Source organism: Akebia trifoliata, chromosome 4 (genome assembly GCF_017979445.1).
Source record: "Akebia trifoliata isolate Shusen 1 chromosome 4, ASM1797944v1, whole genome shotgun sequence".
Lineage (NCBI taxonomy): Eukaryota > Viridiplantae > Streptophyta > Magnoliopsida > Ranunculales > Lardizabalaceae > Akebia > Akebia trifoliata.
In genome coordinates, this window is record NC_141378.1 from 19,644,925 (window position 1) to 19,655,585 (window position 10,661).

At 33.7% G+C, this 10,661-nt stretch overlaps 1 protein-coding gene across 1 annotated transcript; it reads right to left on the reverse strand.

The window, feature by feature from the left end:
* Positions 1-1,010: 1,010 nt before the first annotated feature.
* Positions 1,011-4,352, reverse strand: LOC147404360 (1-aminocyclopropane-1-carboxylate synthase 3-like). The gene is made up of 4 exons (XM_086437733.1): positions 3,826-4,352; positions 3,586-3,717; positions 3,339-3,499; positions 1,011-2,287 (listed from the first exon to the last, which is right to left on the reverse strand). Exons 1-4 carry the CDS (start codon positions 3,979-3,981, stop codon positions 1,339-1,341), a joined length of 1,398 nt encoding a protein of 465 aa, XP_086293859.1. The 5' UTR covers positions 3,982-4,352; the 3' UTR covers positions 1,011-1,338.
* Positions 4,353-10,661: the final 6,309 nt, after the last annotated feature.

The window sequence follows — 10,661 nt, forward strand, 5'->3', positions numbered from 1 at the left end:
TCAGACTGATCCCACAGTCACATGCACCGCCCCTTTGGAAAGTCCTACGTGCAACAAGTTGAGTCGAGGGTCAACCGGACCATGGAGTGTGACCCCAAGAAATTCATAGCTTTGTGGGGTTTTGAACACTTGACCTGCTCATCCATAGGAGCTTATCAAGGCTCGGCTTGTCACTAGGCCAACCCCTTGGGTTAAGCAAGAAAATGTATAAAAATAGAAAGTAAAACTTTAAAAAAAAAAAAAAAAATGGCAAATCCATATTTACAAAAATCTTAAATTTGGAAGTCCGAACAGTTATCCACTAAAAAAATCCCAAAGTTTCAATCTTCCTATCCCTCGTCTCCCCTTTATACTTTCTAAAATCTTTTTTTTCTTTTTTTAAAATTAAATATTTAGTGTGGAAGGTGTGGTATCACGTCCATAAGTCATGCCTAATTTGGAGCTGTTAGTTGTTTCCCTTGAATTAATTAGGATCATGCCACTCTTACCAACACCTAGATTTGGTTGATTGTAGCCATTATAATCTCCATGTTGTTGGAATCTACTAATTCCTCTCTTGCTCGTGCCTGGGCAGTTTCCTGACAAGGAATTGAGTTGCCTTCCAAGTTGGAAAGCTGTCATTTTACCATATTTTGGCCTAACCTGCCTCATCTGCCATTCCTCTCCTAACTGAGTGCAATTTCAGGGGTCTCACACTCTTATCGGTCCACGCGTATTGAAGGGCATCCCAACGTGGGTACAACATGCGTATTTTTTGTAAATTTGGGATGTCTATCAATACAAGTGGAGCGGTAGGAATTTGGGGCTGTGGGGGTCTCCAAAATGTGAGTGCTCCAAAAACTCACTCCTACCTGTCCCATTCGTGCATCTAAAAGTGCCACATATTGTAAAAGGTTATACCGACAAGTATGTTCACTAATTAACATTATAGGAAAATTACATGGCTGTAAACATCAATGGTATAAACTCATCATAATGGGGATCCTATACTTATAATTTGTTCAATTCAATTCCATTTACAATCAATTGATTGATGAACTGGAAGAAACTCAACTTTTACATCAATGGTATAAACTCATCATAATGTGTACCTATACATATAATTTGAACAATTCAATTCCATTTACAATCAATTGATTGAACTGGAAGCAACTCAACTTTTACACACAAATCTGTGCTCACTTCAGTCCAAATCCAAGTGGACTGAGTGCGTTTTTCTTCGAATGTAAAGATCTTTACAATAGAAGAAAAAGAAAAAAAGAAAGAAAAAAACTCACAAACAAAACAAAACAAAACAAAGAAACAAATGTATAGATTAATAGTCATGTACACACTGAACTAACGTTCAGGCGCATATCCAGAAGAAGATGATAATCGAAAAACCCACTTGGTTAAAGACATCCTTCTTGAATTTCTTACCCTGGTATCAGTACTGATGATTTCGACAAAGGCCTTCATTCGTTTCATTGAGAGGTTTAATGTTTCTTCAGTCATATTAGCAAAGCAAACTCGAAACCAGCCAGGTTCGGTGCAATGGCAAGAAGACCCTGGAGAGATGTTTAATCCAACCTCATAAAGAATTTTCTTCCACAGTTCCATCTCTCCTTCAAATGTCTTCGATCGTAAAAGATGCCTCATGTCTACCCAACAGAACAAACCAGCATTGCTATTCAAACAACCGATACCCGCATGTTGGAGACCCAACACAAGCATGTCATGTCGGTTTTTAAGCCTCTTATGATTCTCAGCAATATAATTTCTTGTGAACTTCTTGTCGGAGAGAATTTCCGAGAGAAGATACTGAGTTTGTGAAGATATAAGGCCAAAACTTGACATCTTAGTCGCTGCGGTGACCACGATCTCGTTGCTGGAGTAAATTGCACCAACTCGGAATCCAGGGAGACCAAGATCCTTTGATAAACTGTAGACAATGTGAACACGGCTCCAAACACTTCTGTTCTCGATATTTTTCTTTAGTAAAGCTTCTGCAGCACTAATGAATGCAGGCGAGTTGAAGACGGTGCCTGAATATATTTCGTCACTTATTAGATGGATTTCTTTTGCATCGATAAAGCTAATGAGGTGGTTGAGTTCATCTCGGCTCATTGTCTTGCCCAATGGATTGGATGGGTTCGTTATTAATACTCCTTTAACCTTCAAATTAAGTTTATGTGCTCGTTGGTAAGCTTCTTCAAGTGTAAATTCAGTAATTTCGAAGTTGTTGGAGCTTGAGCAATGTATGGGAACAATCTCAACTCCAGTTCTCCATTTTAGATCTCTATCGAATCTGTAAAAAATTCAAAATAAACAAAAATCTTAAGTGCATTTCATGCTTGCAGGTATTAGAAAATGAAAACAGTAATGCCTGCTAACCCTAATAGCATTTACATGAAAAGTTATGTAAAGCAATCTAAAAAAAGAAGGGAAATACTAAAAAATAATTTTATTTATCTTTGAGTGTGACAAAACGATAGTGGCACTGAGAAAAATACTTTTCATAAACATTCCCAAAATAGGGTTTCTAATAAAAGATGTGGAATACTAAAATGTAATTCGGTTTTATTTCCTAGTAACAAAAAAGAAAAGGATCCTACTGTCACTGGGCAAAGGTCCTTTTATAAACATTGGCAAAACTATGAAAAGCTATGACAAAAATATAATAAAATCTTTGCTTTTGTGGTTAAGAGATAAAACAAAATTACTTTTTTACGTAAAAGAATGATCCAACGTATCAATGTACATTTTTATTTTTATTTTTTTGAGTGCTGATTTTTAAACTCAAAAAATTTACTGATGTCGTAGATTCTGTCCATTGGGATACACAACTGACCTGCCATCTGCAGTCGTGTATCCAAAGCGAAAGAATCTATGTTCTTGGCGCATGGCACGTCGGTGAGTTTTGAGTCCAGCTGTCAGGTTGAGTTAAAAATTCATTTGTCTTTTTATTTATTTATAATTACTGTGCAAGCAAAGAGATATTATAAAAAAATAAAAATAAAAATTTAGTGAGACTCATGGAGTAATCCGTGGCAGAGTAACCTTATGATTTCCATAAAGGAGACCTTAATTAGGGATCTAGACAATAACTCGAGACGTTGATCCCTCAATCGATTAAATTAATCCTTATAACCCTGAGACTAATGATCCCATGCTCTTATGATTAAGATCATGTCAGATTCGACTCGAAGATTCATTTCTTAGAAGTCTCTCTATTATGAAGAGTATCATATTAAGTACCCTTTATTACATTGTATCATATATAATATACTAGCGAGTAAATTTGGTAGAAACAAGAAAATAGAGAATAAATAGGAGGTTTAAAGCAAAGATATAGGTACCCTGGATAGTATGGGGTTGGGAGAAGGAAAGCCTCCCCAGGGTTGGCAAGACAAAATATGAGAGTCTCATTGGCTGGAGTAGCACCAGCAGTCAAGACCAGCTTGTCTGGATCAAAGCTTACTTTGTTCCCTCTTATTTCAGCCAGGAATTGCACCAGTGCCTGCAAACGCTATGCAATCCAAGTTTAGACGTAAACATGGATATCTTTATTCTCCTATTATTTCTTGTTTTAGTTTTCAGACTTACATTCTTAAAAGCTGGTAACCCATAATAATCTTGGAAGAGAGCGAGTTCTTTGAATATCGATTTGTCAGCTCTCTTGAACCTGGCAGCGTCTGGATTGTTAGCGAGCCAGGATTCAAGAAGGTCAAAGGAGAGCTGCAAGAGAGATACAAAAAGATCAAGAACTGTAGAGATGATGGAAACAGAAGATAGTCTGTCTGGATTTTATTTTATATTTAAAAAAAATTGAAGTTCGAAATTAACCTGATTCTCAGCAAGGCCCATCTGAATAATTCCTGTTGGATTCCTAATATTATCATATGGGTTCTTCTCGTATTCCTGCCATCCTAGAAAGTATGGGGAGTCTTGCCCGTGTGAGTTGCACGTGGCTTTTCTTGACAGGAATTGTGTCATCTTCATGATCTCTCTGGAGATTTAGTTGCGTTGAAACCCTTCTGGAGAGAGAGTAGAATAAAATTGAAGATCTCCTGGGTGTTGAAGAGTTTGTAATGACATGAAGAGCTAACAACATAAGGGGTATAAATATAGATGATTTAGCTAGTAGTGAAGGAATGGTATTTTGACCAGAGAGATGTTGGGTATATATGAATAAAACTGGATTGACCTCAATTCGTACTTTGAATTGCTGACGTGACGTGGAGGTGTGCATTTATGTGCACACCCCCTCTTCAGCAAAGTGTGAATTGAAGTCAATCTTGAGGTTACTCCAGCAAATGGAGGCACAAGGGTGACAAAAATGATGTGGTGGCAAGCAGATAACCGTTGATGCTTTTTTACTTGTATCTCGCAAAAAATTATCTACGGTAATATGCATGACACCGATCATTTTGTCACCCGTGTCTCTATTTGTGTCACGCCAACACGATTCATATTTTAAAGAGTACTTTAATGGTTAGCCATTGACTCATTAAAGGAACACAAAATCCCTACCATATAAATAAATGATGTACATTAAAATATTTCATCCCCACCATTGGATTTCATGTCTTAAGGATTGGGATTTTACGCTTTTTATGAACCATTAGTGGATCCTAAGTCCCACACACCCTAAATTTAGGGAGTTGCTATTGCCAAACAAATTTTTACTAATTCCACATCAACTGTGTGCAATTCTTTGGTGATTTTATACCAGAATTGGTGTGGCATTAGTAAAATTTGGTGTGGCATTAAGTTGCTTTCTAAATTTAATATAACACTTATTTCTAAGAGTCAATGATTTGACTTGCTTCCATGGGCCTCCAAATATGAGGTTAGAACATTAGGTAGACCAAATTAGGGATGGAAAACTACAACCCCCAAACTTGCTAAAGATTTCAAAAAGAAATGAATGAATCCCAAAAAATCTATGAATGCTACTAAGTGATAAAAAATTGATGGGTCTCAAAAATCACTGTAACCAAAAGGGGACTTGGAGTTGAAACTTGCTATCCAACTCCTTGAAGCACAGGATCCACACTCAATTCTATAACCTCATTTTAGTTTAATAAGGATCTTGGGATGTCACAATGCGATACCAAAAAGCTTCTCACCAATCAGGAATCAGGATCAGTATTGTATTTGGAAAATAAGGATCCACATTACTTGACATGAGTCCCCACCACTCCATGTATGATAGGGCAGTACAGGTTTCACATTTAGTATAAAAAATTTAAATTTTGTCCGAACGAGAAAGCCTTACCGACAAGAAACTCTGTAGACAAAGGCAATGGGCCATGAAATCCACGCGGTGCCAGACCAGGATTGCTCCCTGCTGTGTCTGGCATCCACCACCCATTTAATCCATGTCGGCCATTGTTCTCTTGATATCTTTCTCGTAAACTCTTTTTTGGCTCCTTGTTACATCCATGATTGTAAGTCTCAACCGCCATTTGTTTTAGGTCACTGGTTTGTGGTCTCTTACTTTAGTTGTGGACTTTTCTAGGGCCAACGAAGTTGGACAGTAAGAATCCAACGAACAGGTTAAATGGCAAGAGAATCCCTTAGAAATGCGTTTCCATCTCATTCGCTGATTGTGTTAAGAAAATTTGACAAGAAAACGAGTACATAATGCTAAATAAAGAATAAAACACAAACACAAAGATTTACGACATGGACCCTTTACTGGCTATGTCCTCGTAGGAGATCAATCTTCTTCACTATATCATCAAGTAAGGGTTACAAGGGAAAGCTCCTTCTCCGCCACCTTTCTTTTAGATATATATGTTTTCTTTCTCAACTAGAAAACTGTAAATCGAAATTATATAACTCGGCCTGATTACATAAATAGTACTCTTAGAAACATAAATAATCACGATGTGAAACATGAAAACAAACAAAGGGTATGCAAAAGCTTAGAGTCCAAAACGCATTTCAGTTTTGATACAAATTCAATATGCTCAGGAGCATTCTAAAGAGATATGGTTGAGACCAATAGAACTAACTCAACCTGTGTGAAACTTTAAAAGATGTGTGTCCAATCCAAAACTTTGTTTAGTGACAGACTTGATAAAGAAAAGAATTTTTTTATATAATCCAAATGCAACAAGAAGTCTGCCAAGTAAATCTCTTGTTTTTTTTTTTTTTTAAAGAAAAACTTTTCTTTGGTTCTTGTCAGCACACACGCATACACATCATGGTTTTTATTTATAAAAAAAAATGTTGCTGCCCATAGTGCCCGCACGAACACAGTAGCGAAAATCTCTTTCAAAAGGTTCTGATCTTTGCTAGCCTTCATCACGATACTCTCTCTCTCTCTCTCTCTCTCTCTCTCTCTAATTCTTTTAAGATTTTGACATGGTGACTTTCGTTGGACAAAACTCGTGAGGTCCACCAATCCTTGGAATCCAGAATTTTTTATTATTATAATATTTTGCTTTGTTCTCCTCTACTTCTTCTTTTTTAATTACACAAGTCAGCAACACCTGCTGCCACAAGTGCACCCACGTTTTTCTCTAACTAAAAGACCCCCACCCCCACACGTGAAAACTGAAAATTTCAATATAAAAAATTTGATAGGCCAAAGCCCAAGAATTTTAGAAACTGAATTTTATCGGTCTAGACCGTTGAAATTCTTGATGTTCCCAGATTTGATAGCTTAAAGTTGTCGAATTTCTCTCATTCTTTATTAATTTGACAGTTTCAGCCCATAAAAAAAAATTAATAATGAAAAATTTGACCTCTTGGTCCATCGAATTTTATGAAATTTGATGACCTAAGACTGTCAAATTTGGATTTTTTTCACTTTGTGTTTGTTATTTTATGTGAGTCTCCACTTTTGGAATTTTTGCATTATAATTAATTGGTGATGGGATATTTTCCATCATCAATTTTCTTAATAGTTCCATCAAATTCTCCATTCCAAAATGTGAAACCTTTCTCGATGGCTTTTCAAGTCTTTCACCCAAGGACTTAAGTCCTTGATTTTCAAAATTCATCATTTCAAAATGTGTACATGATTATACAATTTCACATTCATCTTTTAAAGATTAGATTAAATATTCCATACAGTTTCAACATGAATATTATCAGGACAAATATAATTTATAACAAAATCTACCTAACATTTATATCTCACACTATTCATGGATAGACACATAAGAAACACATAATCATGCTATATACTTAATTTTTATTTACTACGTATATATAAATAGATGTGTCTTGAGAATTTGTCCTAATTAATATTAGAATCTAATTCCTTCTTCTTCGTTTTATGCGCCTTCTTGATTTTTTTATAAAAAATAATTATATATATATATATATATATATATATATATATATATATATATATATATATATAAATTATAAATTATACGACAACTATTAATGTTCAAACTACTCTAATAAAAAATTTAACGTCTCTCTCATCCTAAGGATATATATATATATATATATATATATATATATATATAATATATATATATATATATATATATATGAAAAAAAATAATACAACATTCAAGAATAAGAAAAAAAAGAAAAGCTAACATGAATGTCTTGCATTACAAGTTGGCTTTGTTGAACGTTAATCCGATATCTTTCATGCAAAGGGGAATCTAGGAACAATTTGTCACCATGTCACTGTGCGGCGATAGGGCCCTATCACTCTGGGGTAATCTCGAGGAATTATGCCTCGAGATTCGAACTGAACATTCTAGACGCTTTGGCCGTTGTAAATAAAGGCTCTTCTCGAAACAAATCAAGTTAAAACCTGACCCTACAACCCGATTACAAAGGTATAAATTGAGGGGTTGTCCCTAAGAGAAGGGGTCCCTCTTGGTCCCTCTCCGAATCTCTTTTTATTTATGTAATTCTCTATATTTTCTTTTATTTTTTAGATAATTCTTAATTGTAGTGAGAACATCAAGAGTGATTCTGTCAATTTTCTTCTTTAACTCTTTTGGGAGATCATCAAAAAGGATTGAAGTGCAACATAGTTTTACATCTTCTTCTCCACCTTATGTCTTCTTTTTTTACTATTGGAAGACAGTTCTCCTCAAGATCACTTCTTGGTGTCAAATTATCATTTGTTATGCATTCTAACATCAGTATTACTATAGAATGCAAAATCCTTAAGCAGGTAAAATGTTGAAGTTGTTCTAGATGGTATTTTGGATTATAACTTGGGAAATTACTTAAAGGACCCTGGTGAAAGATTTCTTTCTATTTAGTCGTTGAGTTTTGAGCGGTTGCTTGATAGTCCATTTATAATATAAAAAATTCTTAATGGTCTCTTAACCTCATCTCAAGTTATAATATTTTTGAAAATCCTAAACTACCATTTTTCATCTTCTTCACATATTTAGGTTTTCCAACTGTGATTTTAATAATTTACGCTGATTTTTTGTCATGAATGATGAATGAAAATGATATACTTGTAATATTGAACATTTAGATATATTTTTTTTTAAATCTATTTTGATGATTTAATTAAATAAAAAAATAAAGAACGAAATCGAGATGCAAAAAACAATTATAGTGTCGAGCTCACCAATTTTTACTATTGAGTTAAACAATTAAAAAAAAAATGTCAAACTCGTTGCTTGTAAAACCCACCCATTTTTCATTTTTTGAGTTTTCCAACTAAAATACATGGAAAGATCGATTAAAAAAATTGACAAAACGACTTGTGTAGATGATTTCAAACTAAAAGAACCATCTTTAATCTATTTTCATCTAAAAAAGAAGTAAAAAAAAATCCTAACTCTTTACATACATCTTCAAAACTTGAAAATGGTTTTTTTTTTCCTTCTAAAAAACTTTCCATCAAATGGAGTCTTCGAAACTAGACTAGGATGCTAGAAATCCAATTCTTTGGATGAAAATGTTGACTTCAAATGTTAAGAGCAATTTCGACATGTCAATCATAAGAAATGTATGGAGTAGGGTTCAGGGACTGATTAGAAAAGAGAGTTCTACTAAATGTACTATTAAGAGAAGCCCTAAAACTTAGGGACTAATTAGAAAAAAAATCCCTCTGCCATGGTCCTTTAAGTAATTTACCCTTTTAACTTTTGCAGGAATCGAGATGAATCATGAAATATGAATTTGCACATATTATTGAAGTTGATATTTAAAATATCATAAAAATGGTTCAAAGATGTTAAGTTAGTCATAATGATTAAATGTCCCTAGAAATTGGTTATCACCAAACACCCAACCACTTCTTGATGCACTTTATGTTATTCTTATTTAATATGACAATATTCTTTCTTTATTGAAGAAGCAAGTAAACAATACCCAATAGAAACTGAATTAAAATAAAAGTGAAAAAAAAAATGCTTACAGTGATGAATATGAAACAACAGAAAAATAAAGAAATAAATAAATAAATGAGACCGAGACTAGAGTTTGACTCTATGTCCTTAAGATTGTCATATCTTGGAAGATAGTTCTCCTCAAGAGCACTTCTTGGTGTCAAATTATCATTTGTTATGCATTCTAACATCAGTATTACAATAGAATGCAAAATCCTTAAGCAGGTAAAATGTTGAAGTTGTCCTAGATGGGATTTTGGATTAAAACTTGGGAAATTATTTAAAGGACCCTGGTGGAAGGATTTCTTTCTGTTTAGTCACTAAGTTTTGGGCGGTTGCTTGATAGTCCATTTAATAAAATTTTATTTTCTTAATGGTCTCTCAACCTCATCTCAAGTTATAATATTTTTGAAAGACCTAAACTATCTTTTGCATCTTCTTCACATATTTAGGTTTTCCAATATATAACAATCTCTTTCTTCTAATAGTAGTACTTCAAACTACAAGAACAATGAAACAATTATTATTTGCACACTTTCTTTATGAAACTAGTATAAAAAATGATCAAGAAAATTTTTGTAAAAAATACAATGAATGATGGATTATAAACAGAAGAAACATGATAGTTAAACACCTATCCATAAAGGGACATGGTTGTTGGAAAGACACCTATTAACATTTAATACATCTCTTTGAAGAGGTACATAACTTTTTAAAAAATTATTCTAATTATTACCATTTAATACACCTCTTTAAAGAGGTACATAACTCTTGGAAAAAGTATATTTAATATACCTCTTTGAAGAAATACGTAACTTTTGAAAAAGGTATTGAAACTCTTCACAATTTTCTATCCACATGACTGTTTTGCCCAGGTTTTATAACTACTCATGTGACTATTGGTATGAACTCAGATTCTATAATTTGAGACAAACCCAAACTCTAATTTATCATTCATTATTCCAACGCTTTAGACCCCAAATCTGAACAATATCATCAATGAACACAACTTTTATAGAAGTGATTTAAAGAGAAGTGATCAATTGAAGCACTTCAAGTAAAAGAGAAGTTACCTCATACGGGGTCTTAGTAAGAGAATATCATGTTGCCTAAGGAATCATAGATTGTGTTGGAGTATTGATTGTTCCTAATAGTCACAATGCAAATCTCATGAACCAGGGAGGAAGATATCAACTAACTAACAAATATAATATATTAAGAGTCTGTTTGGATATGCTTGACAAAGTAACCTTTTTTATTCTAAAAGTTAAATAATTAAAATATTTGTTTGGGTTAATTTCAAAATACTATTTTTAAAAAGTAAAAATGCATAACTTTTTATGA